At 29.7% G+C, this 15,362-nt stretch overlaps 1 protein-coding gene across 1 annotated transcript; it reads right to left on the bottom strand.

Moving 5' to 3' along the window:
* Nucleotides 1-573: 573 nt before the first annotated feature.
* LOC111631845 lies at nucleotides 574-13,598 on the bottom strand. The gene is made up of 5 exons (XM_023376173.1): nucleotides 13,527-13,598; nucleotides 13,326-13,403; nucleotides 13,100-13,206; nucleotides 6,888-7,095; nucleotides 574-2,680 (listed from the first exon to the last, which is right to left on the bottom strand). Exons 1-5 carry the CDS (start codon nucleotides 13,576-13,578, stop codon nucleotides 2,544-2,546), a joined length of 582 nt encoding a protein of 193 aa, XP_023231941.1. The 5' UTR covers nucleotides 13,579-13,598; the 3' UTR covers nucleotides 574-2,543.
* Between the last annotated feature and the right edge of the window lie 1,764 nt (nucleotides 13,599-15,362).

Here is a 15,362-nt window from a genome sequence, read left to right as displayed (position 1 = left end):
TTATTTTTTAGAAAATACAAGGGAAGCGGCGCTTCCACCGCTTCCAATGACGGCACGTCACTGGGGCCCAGCTCTGAACATTTATCACTAGATGCCAAGCTATTGGCGATACGCTAACAGTTTTTTTTATTCTGGTAATATTTTAATACTTATGAGAAACATCTTAAAAAATGCCTATAAATTACAGGACTACCGTATATTAATAATTATAAATCAAGGCAAACACAAAAATATTTATGCTAATTGCTTACATTTATTATGTTTTTCATGCATTTTTGTTTTTAAAAAGTTCCTGAAAAAAATGGCCGTTGTTTTGAGGTTGCTATTATTAGAGGATTCGCTCTGTATTACAGAAAAGAAACTAAAATTAAAGAAAAGCACTAAATTAATTCAAATATTTTAATTTTTAATAATATTTATTTTATCTTTTTTCTGTATTTTCAACAAAATTCTTTTCCTTTTTATTCTTTACATTAATTTTAAATAGTGTAAATTAATTAAAATATTTCAAAGATTTTTTTTTAATTTTTATTTGACTTAGAAATTAAAAATACTTTGAAACATTTTTATCTATTACTATTTTTATTAATTTTTTTTTAATAAATATTTTGCTTCATTTAATAATTATTGTATGATTCATAATTTGATTTCTTGGCACTACCTTCAGTACAATTTAATTCTTTTGATAATTATTTCAAAATATTATAGATTAAGAAGAGTAAATTACTCTAGGGAATATTTGGATATATGATTTTAATGATCAGTAATCTCCTTATCAAAGGGTTGTAACTCCATACCTGATATTAGATCCAAAGAATAAGTGCAACTCCTGAGTATTTTGCTTTAGAATATTTACAATTTGTATATATATATATATATAATAAAGGAATTTACATGGGAATCATTGAAATAAATTGAAAATAAAAACTAGGTTTTCGACCAGAATTCTCATCAACAATTAATTTATATATAACTAACTACATGGAAAAATATTTTGTTTTTTTTTTCTTATCACAATTGGAGTACCCAGAAATGATATATCAAACAACATATTTTGTATAAGAATATGCTTTATATTAATATCAAAATTAAATATAAAGCATTAACAACATTAACAAAAAGAGAAAAAAAATAATATATGATATTAAAAAACTTGATTGAAAACATTTCATTCATCACAATGGGGTATATTCTATCACCCAAATTATAATGATTTTTATTATCAAATTAGACATGATTTCTTGCATAATAATCATAGTTTTTTTTTGTTTTATCATGCATGCATATAATCTACATGACTTTAAAAAAGGCTTCTACTATGAGAAACAAGTGGCGAACAAACTTCTCCATGTGTATAAATTACAAATATCTTAAGAAAAAAGAATATTTGATATATATATATAACATAGGGTGATTCAAAAGTCTTCATATATATGAAAATGGTTCATTTATTACAAGACTGCCAGCTCTAAATACAGTACAATCAAACTGTGTGGCTGCACGGGTGCCACAAGAAAATGGACACAAAATTTTGCTAATTGATTTATACATCAATTAGCAAGCCGAGGGGTATGCTGAAACCTCTCGCACACATTGCAGATAAGGCTAGAGCTGATACTCATAAGTCACAGAATATGATCTGCGAGGGCATCATCTAACTGAATGCATTCTCACTTGTGACAGATTCCTGTTAACATATCTAATGATATATGTGCACACACATTATAAATGCATTCTTTCAAGTAATTTGTGTTTTGTATGGAGACTTTTGAATCATCCTATAAATAAAAATTTAAGATTAATGTTGTTTGTAATTTCAATAACTTCTATTAAAATTGTGCAGTCAAAATTGAAATATTCAAATATGTGAATTAAGAAATAAACAATAAAATAGAGAAACAAGTTTATATCTCATACAGAGTTTTGTACTACACTTTCAGGTAATACAATTATTTTCAGGTTGGTATATTTTTTAAATCCTTATCATTTCTTTATTGTATTAACAATAAAGAATTATTTTTATCTATAATAAAAGCATAAAGTTCTGTATAAATGTAGAGAATGTAGATATTAGTCAATATCATTGATTCAAAAATAATCAATCATGTTTGCTATTTGTACATTTGTCAATTTAGCAATTATTTAATAGAATAATTTGAAAATTAATTTGTGAATATGACTAGAAGCAGAAATATAAACAGTCTATTTATACAATTATAAAAAAAATCAAATAAATTAGATATGAACAGAATTACGATTGATATATTACATAACTGTGTTTCATGAGTTACTAAAATACTAAAGATTAGCAAATAGGAACTATTATTAAACTATCTTTGAAAAAAAAATGAAAAATAAATTTTTTAGACTATCATACATACTACGAAATATTTATATTACAATGTATTTTTTACAATATGAATTCCCTTACTGGATGGGAATATAATAATAATTACAATTACGATGTTAAAAAGAAGGAAGACCCATCGTTAACATCTCAAATTAATTTGTGTCGTTCAGATTTTTTTGTTCGATTTATGATATCACGAATTGGTATTAACAGGATGGTCTATAGACGTATTCGTTGAATCGTCTGTAGAACTAGGCAAACCTTGCATATAAATATTCTCTTCGCTAATTGGTTTTCTGTCTTTATCTTCTTTACAGTGGCAATACTGTTCTAAATAATGAGAAAAGAGCAACACTTTAATAAAAAGTTTATTTAATATCTATACTATTATTATAAAGAGATAATGTTTGTAAGTTTGTATGTAGGGGTAACCTCCGAAACTACTCATCCGATTTCAAAAATTCTTTCACCAATATTTAGAATGGAACTTCAGAGTGAACATAGGTTGTATATTATTCCGTTAAACATTCATATAAATTAAAATATATCATCTAGGATTAAGGCTTTTATGTCCAACAGATGGCGCTACAAGTACGACAACCTAAGTTTGCTTTTCTGTCAGGCATTATGCTTTTCTGTGAAGATGAACTAAAGCAGATCATCTTCTATCTACCGTGTTTCCCCGAAAATAAGACAGTGTCTTATATTAATTTTTGCTCTGAAAGATGCGCTAGGTCTTATTTTCAGGGGATGTCTTATTTTTTCCATGAAGAAGAATTCATATTTATTATTGACCAAAAAAATTCCCAAGTCGAACTTAGACGAGAGTGACGTATATCCGGTCGTGTCGAACTAAACTTAAATAAAACCGACGTCGATAAAGTTTATTGAATGCCTCAACCGGTAAAACCGATCTGGAATCCGGTACGACTACTCCTATACAGCACCCCTAATGGATGGGAGACAAGTCCCAAGCAAGTAGCGACCATTCACAAAAACAGCCCTCATCGCCCGATCCAAAGACCAGGCTAAGCCATTGATTGCCTTACAATCAGGCCTCAGCAGTGAACTTACGAAGTTCCCGTGCTGGAGTGACTTCCCACTCTCGCTTCAACTTAACCTTTTTATAGCGTCGACATCGGGCTCGATGAACAATTAGTGCTTATTGAACCATAGCACTATGCAAATATGATGTGGCGTGATTCCCGGTCGACCAATTAGCCATCACCAGCCGTAACATTATGCAAATCTGTGATACCCATGCCATAGTTTTATGCAAATCATGCAGTGTGGCGTGATTGTCTGCTGGCCAATCAGTGACTGTACTTTCAAAAAGCCAAAGGCCACTTTCAACCATCTGTCGATGACCGTTACGAGTATAAAAAAACTTTGCTAGGTCTTACTTTCAGGGGAGGCCTTATATTTAGCAATTCAGCAAAACCTATGCTAGGTCTTATTTTCAGGGAAACACGGTATCTATATAAAAAAAAATGTAGTGTTCGTTTGTTCCTACCGATTCCTTTGAAATTTTGACATAACGTTGCATTCGAATACGCACGTGTTTTTATATAATATACATGTCGAAATTCCCCCCATGGGGGGATATGGACAGGATTAAGGCTTACCGTGAAGAACTTGGCTTCTATTATACTATTTTAGATGCGGTTTTAATAGGGTACGTCAAGAGAATGTACACTAAGAAGGAATTTTTCGAAAAATTCCCCCGAGGGAAGTGTTATACATTTATAATAGATACATTTTGAGCCACAACAATGCGTGGCGGAGTCTGCTAGTGTTAGATAAGTACATGATGTGTCTGAAAAGTTTGGTGAATATTAGAATAAAAACAATAAAACAGAAGATATATAGGAGTTACTTTTATTGGCCTTCAAAATACGCTCTGTGAAACAGATCTCACTATAGGTTATTATAACATTCATAAAGCTTTTAGAAACAATTGAAAAATTTTTGTTTGGGAAATGCCTTAAAAAAGTGCTGTCACATGGGTCTGAATTGCAGAGACATCAGTAAACTTTGATCCCTTAATTACCTCTTTGACGAGAGGAAAGAAGAACAAGTCTATGGATGCAAGATCACTATGATCAACATTTCATGCATCTCTATCACCATTTTCCCCAATTTGATGCATAACTTCATGTTGTGTTGTTGTTCCATTGCACTTTGATGCCACCTCTAGCACAGACTGTGCTCGAATGACTGTGACAGAAGCCCACTTGCAGTCACCCATATTCCACACTAGAAGGCAAGTCCAGATGGACTTGCCTTCTAGTGTGATGAACATTCCCTGGATATCCACATGGCATGCTTAAACTTGTGGCATCTATCGCATTCAAGATATCCTAACATTCACCAAACTCTTTAGACACACCATGTAATATTAATCAAAATAATAATGCAAATAAACCATAAATAGTGTAAAGTACTATATTATTTTTCCGACTTTTCCAACGATTATCGACACTACTGTGTGCCGGAAATAGCCGTTCCCTAACGGGTACTTTACGCGGATTCGCGTTAGTGTGCCAGGCCTGGACTTTAAGCGTGCACCGAATTAAATAATGACAAAGTTTGTCAATAACAAAATCAAATATTTAATTAAACTTCTATTAATAAATTCTATACAGTATTTAGTAAAAATCAAACAATAATTTATTCAATGGAACTCAACAAGAATCAATCCGACAAACTCAAATCAATCTATTTCTAACTTAATTCTATTCCCCTTTGGAATTCGACAAAATCAAAGAATTAACTTATAAACAATAATTCTTATAAATTAAAGATCCTAATCGTCACCTCAATATACTAGGAACCTATTTCCTCAAACTCTCAAGACTTTCTATAACCGTCGATCCACAAATCGAATAACTTCAAAATCCTATCGGACACCTCTCTCTCGTTCACTGCTATAAGCTCGTTGCTATCAGGAATTCACCTCGTTCGTTTTCACTTGAGTTAGAGGCTTTATAGTGTGAGGTGACGTCACAATTCTGAATGAGCTCACTCTCCTCATTTACATACTTATCTGTAACATTAACTTTTTCTTGTTTATCTGGCAGATTATTTTCCGACAATACTTCGCTAACCTTTTACATTATTCTTTTTAACAATTATCGGGATGCTTTATCATTTTAAGGTTTAGCGATTCCTAACTGGGTTGTGGGGTCTCCCCCCCCTTTTTCTCGGTGCGGACTTACTTTTTCCGCTTGGGAAGCGCAAGTGTGCGCGAGTTTTTCTACGGCGCTTTTCTTTCGTCGGTGAGTTGGTTTTTCTTCTATTTTTAAGTTACTAAGGTGAATGGTGAGGAAACCTTCGTCTTAAATAAACATAAGCCCCAAACAAAATATAATGAAAGCAAAATAAAAGTAAAATAAAAATAAAGCTCAGACTTGGTTCCTTACAATAGTACTTATTATTGTTATTACTGTTTGACAGATAATATGTAGTACAACTATAACCCTACAACCATGAAATACAGTAAAAATTTCTTTATTATCAAACATTTTTAATTGTCTTAAACAAACTTCTTCAGGAAATTACATTTAAGACTGAGAGGCAAGAAATTTTTACTGCATTTCATGGTAGTAGTGTTGATAGTTATACAAGTGCAGTTTCTGTAGAAGTTAAGAAGTTAATATTCAGTACACTGTGGGTAACATGACTTGCACTCGTGCCTATTTTAAATGAGCCAGATTCACAATGCAGTTGGCTGACATGGAAAAGGAATCAGAAGAAGATTCTCCAACTTAAAACACAATAATTATTAAGTCCATAATTCAAAAAATTGAATCTCTACAATAATAGATACTTGCAAGTAATTAATTAACTGTTGCATTAATTTATCTTTAAAAATTATGAAAAATGCTTAAAACAGATATGTTTTTAAAGAATTCTTTACTTCATCAACAGTACTTTTCAAAAATATATGAAATAGTTTAAACCAGTACTATTTGAAGTTTGAGGTAACATTCATACAACCAATTTTTAGGAGTGGAATATGGTTAATAAAAAATATTTCTTCTAATTACACTGGATAGAAAAAAATTATAAAATATGACAAATTATGCTATGAACCACATAAAGTTGAATAAAATATTCAGTATTATTATTAAAGTGGTTTACAAAAAGATTTTCAAAACAATTTCAGACTGTCTGAATTGATAGCAGGCATGAATTATGCAGAATAGAGTTTAGGAATTAATGAATTCGGACATATATTTGTTTCATAAACAATTATATAGTTTTATATAAAAAAGTAAGAATTTAAATGAAAAACCATATTTTTTTAATAAGACAGAAAGGGAAAATCAAAGAAAAGGAAGATTAGAAAATGCAGAAGTTGATCCCAACTGAAAGAAATAGAGAAATAAAAGGAGAGGGAGATCCAAATTAAAAAACAGCAAAAGTAATAGAAGCTCTCATAGAAATAATAGTCAAGATACAAAAGGAATGTTGATAGAATATATATTTTCATCAGTATTTTTCATAATAAATTATAACTAATTAAAATTCTTACCATTTGTAGGAAACTGGTTAACATTAATATTACAGCAACATTCAGTAGTGGGAAAAAGACTTCCAATATTTGATCTGTTTTGAGTATTCAGAGAAGACTGCAGCGAACAATTGCGATGCGTTTCGTGTAAAAGATGAATTTGTTCTTTTGAATTTTTTAGTTCAGTTTTTAATTGCTTCCTTTCTTCCTCATGTTCTGTAATTACTGACTGAAATAAATTTTAAAATATTTAAAAATTAAACAGTTAATTTATTTTAAAAATTCTTATAAAAAATCATTTATTTAAGATCTGTACATATTTTGCACATTTATTTAAATCTAAATTTAATTATTTAGAAAAATCCAATGAAAAACTTGCTTAAAAATATTCAAATATGGAGAAGAATTCTAAATTTTATGATAAAATTATATAAATATGTATCTGCTAACTACAACGTATTATATTAAGGTATATGATTTATTATTGTTGATTATACCAGATGATCAAACAACATAGAAGTAGTGTGAGATGGCTTTGCTTGTTGCACCACAGACTCATAGTATTGTTAATTCTGACTCACAGAGTTGTCACACTCCTCATACCATTTTTAAGTTCTTTCACTTGATCATTTGATTAAACAGTAAACAAGAATAAACAATGTATTGTGGCTGTTATCCATATTGTCTGTTTTGTCCTTCATACATTTTTCACCTGTTCTTTGTTCTTTCTACCTTCTAGAACTTTCTAATCTCCTTAATTTTTTCTTGGAAGTGAGAGCCAATTCCTAGAATCACCATAATGCGTAATGAATACAAGGCTACCTGAAGGCATACAAGGCAAAGGGTACACTTTTGAACTGGTACCGAAGGGAGAGGATGACAAAAAAAGAGACGTTACAATGTCTGGTGCCCAAGTATATGGGTAAAGTCATAACTTTAAGTAGGAACTTTGAAATTCCTGGGCCAAAGATAGTGTGCTAAGGTCAGCATTCAACTTGACCAGCTGCAAGTTTTGAATAAGTAACCTGCAATTTGGATACAAGTAAAAACCTTCAAGACTCTAGAAAAAGATGGAAGTGTGTATTATATGTAAGAAACTTCCATGTGGCCCTCATGACAACAGAAATACATTCTATGACTTGAGTACTTTTATTCTGTCACATCTGCCCTCTTTCCTACCTCTTGCCTCTATCTTCAACTTTACTTTCTTAGTTAGTATTAAGGATTATTGATAAGGAGATCTTTTTGTAATAAGTATTCTCAACAGTTTTGTATGAATTGCAATATTTTTGTAATTGTCCTGCTGACTATCAGGTTTAGGGTGACTGCCGGATAAACCACCTTAGAGTTGAAATCCATGTGAACCTGTAAGAAGTGTGCAATGCCATAATGTTGTAAATGCCAAAAAAAACTTTTCAGGAGAAACAAAAAACACTGTTTTTAGTGAATAAATTAATTTCAATTTTACAATAAAATGGTAAAAAACTCACTAGGTTACAAATTCTCTGGAATATCAAAATGATGTAAATATAAGCTGTAATGTTTAAGTGCCCAAAGTCACATCACTTATACTTTGGTACTTTAAACATTATAGCTTCACATAAATTTAATTTCAAAATATAGCCACTTACAGTGCCACTATTGCCACTGTTTTTTTTCAGCAGAAAACATTGTTTAGAATAAATCTTCTTAATAGCTATATGTAATTTGCTATAAATTTTACAGACTTAACACTCCACAGTTTTCAATTGGAAAGTTTACAGAGATTTTAATAAACCAATTTGGCTTTATAAAATCTCAGTGAACTTTCCAATTGAAAACTGTGGAGTGTTAAGTCTGTAAAATTTATAGCAAATTACATATAGCTATTAAGAAGATTTATTGCAATATAGGACTAAAAGCAAATAATTATAACTGTGTTCAGAATTCAATTCTTCAATAAAACATATTCAGAGAAAAATGGCAGTTACAACATTCGGCATTACATGCTTTGCATATTATTATCACACATAAATAAATTCATTTTCTATCGTCTACTGCACATGTTTCTTTTTTGTTGGTGTTTGCCAGTGGCATACCATCATTGGAAGCTGTGGAAGTGCCATTTTCCTTGTATTTTCTAAAATATAAATACATATTGCATGATTATTTTCATATTTGAATGTACTTCGAATTACTTAAAATTAATATTTTATTATAACTGCATTATGTATTTTATTACAGATTTCATATAGAAATCTGTAATAAAATATATAATCCAGTATAATAATAATGAAATATCTGTGAAAAACAACAATAAGATCGCTATTGTATATTTGAATCTAATTTGTGTATGCATATTCCCAATGTAGGCACTGTATTGTCAGCTTCCAGGGCAAAAATATTTGAATGGTGTAAAGCAGCCAATTTACTGGCATTGGCGCACACGCTTTACACAGCACAGAAGCGTTATGGTGTGTAGCATTTGGATCATTGGAATCATTTTAATCATTGAAAGCGTTATGGTATGTAGCATTTGCCGGAGGCAAATGCTACACACCATAACGCTTCCAATGATTCTATCCCTTAGCCACTGGTAGGGAACTATTTGACAAAGTGAATTGTTTTAAGATTTAAAAAGTAAAGAATATTTTGTTATTTTTATGTATGTTTCTTTGCAAAGTTATATTTAATTATAATTTTCTTTTAATTATAATTATATTGACAGATTTTCAGACATAAAATCTTTAGAATTTTCATCACTTTTAGATGTTAATAATTTTCAATATTACAAAAAACAGTTTTCCCAAGTGAGTTTTAATTCTTTAAATTAAGTAAATTTTATGGGAAATTTTTTGATTTATCTAAATTACGTAGTGAATCGCAATATTTATATTTGTGTCCAGACTATATTGACAAGTAACTCTTAGACATAAAAAGTATTATAATTAATGAAGATCCGAACAAAGATGTACTAAAAGAATTACAGTAGTACGTCAGGATACGAACGCTTCAGTATACAAAATTTTCAGGATACAACATGAAATTTGAACATATTTTTGCTCCATGATCTGAACAAAAACTCACCATATGATGTTACATTAGTTTGCAGCACCACCACCATGATCATGTGTTCCTTCTGTTCATCAATCTCAATCCGCATGTTTGCTTTGTCGTGGAAGGATATCACTCGATAAAGGAAATCTTGAGATATTATCAGAAAGTGACTGATTTTATTGAAAAGAAACATCCCAAAAAAAGGTTCACACTGGCCGTATTGCTGCTCAGTTTAATGACATTTGCCTAAGTCATTTTAGAAACATTTTAAAAAGTAGGCAAAGCCAAATCTCTTTGGATAAATATTTTACCAAGTGACTGCTATCCAGTGAAAGTGCTAGTGGAAATGAAGGAAAGAAAACAAAAAGCAGTGAATAAAAAATTTTAAAAAATATATAAAACAGAAAAGATAAAAAAATTAGTGTAAAGTTATTTTTAAGTTATTGTTACATAATATTATGTAAGTTAAGTTTTAGTATCATTTCCCTTCTCCCTCTCCTCCGCCACCAGTTTACACTCCACTGTCGTCTACCCTCAAAGGTAAAGTGCAAATAAAACTACATTTTTTTATCAATTATTATTCTATTATGGTTATTTATACATTTACAACTACAAAACACATTAATTATATAAGACTCACCAAATAAACCATATCCAGTTCATAAGCAAACAGAAAAATTCTTTCTACAAACGTAGAAAGTTCGTAGAAAGAATTTTTCTATTTGCTTATAAACTGGATATGGTTTATTTGGTGAGTCTTATATACAAAACACATTTTTCAGTGTTTTCCTTACTAAAGTTTTTTTTTTTCAATGTACTACTTAGCTTTAATTTGAGTGTGTTTTTCGTGTTGGAATGGATTATTTGGTTTTACATGTAATCATATGGAGGAAAATGATTCACCTTACGACATTTTCATGATATGATCTCAGTTTAGGAACGGATTAATTTTGTATCCTGAGGTACTACAGTAGAACCTCGAAAACTCAGCCTAATGTGGACCGAAGGGTGGCCGAGTTTGTGAAAATGCCGGGTTATTGGGAATGCGGTTAAAAAACATAAGTATGAGTGTTTCCTCAAAAATACTGTACTCTACTTGTATGTATTGTTTACTTGAGAATATAACAGAAAATAAACTGCCCAAATACCCTTAAACAAAGGAAAAGTACGTCCTTTATGAAGGCATAGAGCCTTTACTACATGAAAATGAAAATTCATGAATACACTGTGTACAGTAATTTACCTGATAAGACAGACCTCAGAAAAATACTTTATGAGAGCTTTTATACTTTTATAAAGCTGTCTATAATGAAAATTAATTAACTAAGGATTTTTTTGCCCTGCCAGGGTGTGGCCAAGTTATCCGGAGTGCCGGGTTATCGAGAGCCGAGTTTTCGAGGTTCTACTGTACTGTATATGATTTAATATAATTAATTTTTATGGTACCATCTACCAGTGCGTCTGTTGAGCACAGTTTTTCAACCACAGGAACACTTGGTCGGAGGAAAAATTGTCATCGCTAGCATTGCTTTCAATAGAAAAAGAGCTTTCAAATACATTGATGGAGTTGACGACCAGTGACTTTTATGATGAAGTAATTAATTACTTTGCGGAAAAAAATCACCAAATAGAGTTTGTTTATAAAACATTAAAAAACAAGTTTTTCTATCATTGTTTGTATCATAGCAATTTGTATTAAGCATGTATTATTTGTATTTTAGAACTAAAATACATAAATTGTTTATTTTTGTCATTTCCAGTAGTGTTTAAAATTTTTATGGAAATGTGAGGTTCTGGACAGGTCCGAACCATAACAAAAGGCTTGAAAAAACAATTAAATTAGAGAAAAATTTATTAGTTAAAAAAACACGAAAAAATCATCTGTAGTCAAACACCCATTGTTTATATCAAACTGAGATGCAGAAATTATAAATCGCAAAAGGAAGTCGTCTTATGATCGGTGGAAGATCGAATTCATCTTTGATTTTGACCTTTCTTGCGCTCCAGGTAGGAGTCTTGTTACACTTAGCAACAAGGAACCAGCCACTTGGGAAGCATGATTGAGGGAGAATGACCAATCAAAATGGATGAAAGAAAGAATGGAGATTAATATAATCCCTGACAATCGAGGACACCTCGCACTTGGTTATCGTTCCGAATAACCAAAACGCTGTGTGTCAGCACGCAAAAAAAGCAGTTTCTCGTCTATTGTGCCAACCTGTAACCCGTGCCACTTAGGACTTAGACCATGTCTCCGACGCCAACAGACGAAGTCTCCCTGTGCCTTACAGACTTGTCAATGCCACTGTCCCGGGGCCACCTTCAATCGACGATCAAAGAACCACATCGATGCCCAGGATGTCCGAACAGCTGATTATCGTAAAGCAAAATATATTGTACATAGGTTTTGTCAGATACTTGTCGTCTTTGTCTCCTCCGCCACCACACACGTACGAATGGACCCTAGAGCATCATTGACACACAATTAACTGATTGCCCCTGGAAGTCAGCTTCTTACAGAAACTCAGCTTCCCTATCACCAAATGTCATGGCATGCCACTGGTGTTTGCCTTAATCAGCTAATGAAAAAACCCTTTCTCAAATATTACAGTATAAAATATGAAATTTTAAAGAACAAAATATATTTAATTTACATTAAAAATTTATCTTTTAATTACAGTACAGTACAAAGTGTATCCAAAACTTGATAATTCTCACACACAGATTAACTATTATTGAAATTTAATACATTAACTATATATTTTTTGATTTATTATCGAAATTATAAAATACTACGTTTGCCTTAATCAGCTAATGAAAAAACCCTTTCTCAAATATTACAGTATAAAATATGAAATTTTAAAGAACAAAATATATTTAATTTACATTAAAAATTTATCTTTTAATTACAGTACAGTACAAAGTGTATCCAAAACTTGATAATTCTCACACACAGATTAACTATTATTGAAATTTAATACATTAACTATATATTTTTTGATTTATTATCGAAATTATAAAATACTACATAAAAAATGATCTAATAAAAAAGTTTTAATTAGACCATTAAAATTAAATTCTTAAAATACTGATTTAAAAAGTTAAGCTTTCAATGTAATATTAATTACTGATATAGTTTTTGCTTTATGCAGATTAAATTATCATAAAATATTAAAAGGATTAATGTACTTTCTTACCAGTAATTCTGTTAAACATTTATTTAAAGCCATTGATATGGATAGTAATTTTTCAGGACACATCCCATGCATACCCATTTTTTTTCTTGTTCTTGCTTGAGACATCCCTAAATATTTTATATAAATTTAAAACTAAAGTTTCACATGGAAAAAGCACAGTATTATTATTATTATTATTATTTATTTTTGTATTTTTGAAAGCAATAGTAATTATAATAATACATACCTTCTGGACTAGATGCACTTATGGTATCTTCTTCGGTAACTTGTAGGGTATTATTGAGAAGAACGGAAAGCTGGTTTGCTGCATAAAAAAAGTATTCAAAATTAAAATAGATTGCAACAAAAGAACTTATTTATATAAATTCATTTAATTTGTCAATTACTTTAATTTACAGATATTATTATTTATGTAAGATATTCTTACATTGATATATGGCAGATAACAAAAGCTCCTTAACATTTTTGTTACCATCCATTTCATTCACAATCTATTAGAAAAATTACAAAATAAATAAAAAGAAAAGTAAAAATATCTTAAGAAATTTCATTTATAATAAACTTTTAGAAGTAAAATTTAATTTAATGTTATAATTCATTATATTTTTAAAACTTAAAAGAAACTTCATAATTTCACTAGAAACAAATTAAAAGAAATAACTTTTTTAGTTAATTAATAGAAAAATCTAGTTTTCTATAATGCATTTCAATGTGATTATCAGTTATATTATAAAAACAAATATGAAAAGTTAAAAAGTAAAATTAAGTATGAGTTTTCTTGGCTAGTATAACTTGCAGTACAATGAGTTTTGATAATCTGACTTTTGGTTACCTAACTTTATCCAACATTTTCATGTATGTGCAATATAACATTTACAGTGTTATATTGCACATACATATTTATTGTTTGTTAATACATCATATATTGCATGTGCTAACGATTTATGTTTGTGTAAATTTCGTAGTTTTATTGTATTTTTTTTTTCCTTAATGTAATTTAATTGTTTGAGAAGCATGACAATTGAAAGAGAAAATAATTATTCAATTGAAAGAATTGATTTTATACACTGGTCTTCTATTAAATTTACAATTTGTTCCACTTCTAACTCACTATTTCCAACAACAGGAGATTAGCAAAATGTTGAATAATCGACATTTTTGTTAATCTCACAAAACTATTGAGCACATTTGGATCAGATAATCTGGATTCTACTGTATTGAAAATGATTATGGATAAGGAATTTACAATTGCTATGAAGGATTTGGATTCAATTCTTATCTAGGTTCTGATATTTTCTATTAATAGTTTTAATTGGATTCTTTGTATTTTCAAATTCTATTTGTATTTAGGGTTAAATAAGTACAGGACATCCAATAATCAATCTGCAGTATTGCTAAAATTAATATTTTATTTTAATTTGTTTCATTTTTTCAAAAAACACACCAATAAAATAATTTTTACTTTTCAATATAAGCATATTGAATTAAATTATATAATTTTTAACATATCAGCTCAAGTTTATATCATTAATCTTGTTATGTGCAGCATAATGAACATTCCAATTGGTGTTATTATATATATATATATATATATGGTAAGATATTAAATATTAAAGGTATTATTATATATTTATGGTAATGATAATTTATAAGGGGTTAATTTTTCTTTATTTCACAATTAATAAGGATAATATCTGGATTTTAAAAGGTAGATAATATTGGAATTTTAAATAAAAATTGAGATTTTACTTTACCATATTACAAATACAACTTGAAATCTATGATTAATGTTCTGTTAAGTCATAAACAAGCTTATCAAATATATAATTCAAATATTAAAAATGTATTGTCAGTATTTCTGTCTTTAAAGTTCACTCATATGACCAGCAACACAGTAACAATCTTTGGTTCCTTGTTGAAAGTCTCAAATTACAATTATAATCTATATTAATATTATAAAGAGTTTGTATGTAGGGGTAATCTCCAAAACTACTCATCCAATTTCAAAAGTTCTTTCACCAATATTTAGAATGGAACTTCAGGGTGGACATAGCTGTATATTATTCCGTTAAACATTCATATAAATTAAAAGATATCATCTAGGATTAAGGCTTTTATGTCCAACAGATGGCACTACGAGTACAACAACCTAAGTTTGCTTTTCTGTGAAGCATTATGCTTTTCTGTGAGAATAAACTAAAGCAGATCATCATCTATCTATCTATATAAATAAAAGTGTAATGTTTGTTTGTTCCTACCGATT

The sequence above is a fragment of the Centruroides sculpturatus genome, unplaced genomic scaffold (genome assembly GCF_000671375.1).
Source record: "Centruroides sculpturatus isolate CEXI.00-Female unplaced genomic scaffold, Cexi_2.0 scaffold591, whole genome shotgun sequence".
Classification (NCBI taxonomy): domain Eukaryota; kingdom Metazoa; phylum Arthropoda; class Arachnida; order Scorpiones; family Buthidae; genus Centruroides; species Centruroides sculpturatus.
This window is presented reverse-complemented; position numbering and strand designations above follow the sequence as displayed.

What these genes read in the sequence shown, in the direction of transcription:
- LOC111631845 (XM_023376173.1), bottom strand. Translation starts at nt 13,578, where the DNA reads ATGGATGGTAACAAAAATGTTAAGGAGCTTTTGTTATCTGCCATATAT. An exon ending in GTTATCTGCCATATATCAAT is followed by an intron (nt 13,404 to 13,526) that starts GTAAGAATATCT and finishes TTTTTTATGCAG; the next exon opens with CAAACCAGCTTTCCGTTCTT. An exon ending in AATGTTTAACAGAATTACTG is followed by an intron (nt 7,096 to 13,099) that starts GTAAGAAAGTAC and finishes AATTTATTTCAG; the next exon opens with TCAGTAATTACAGAACATGA.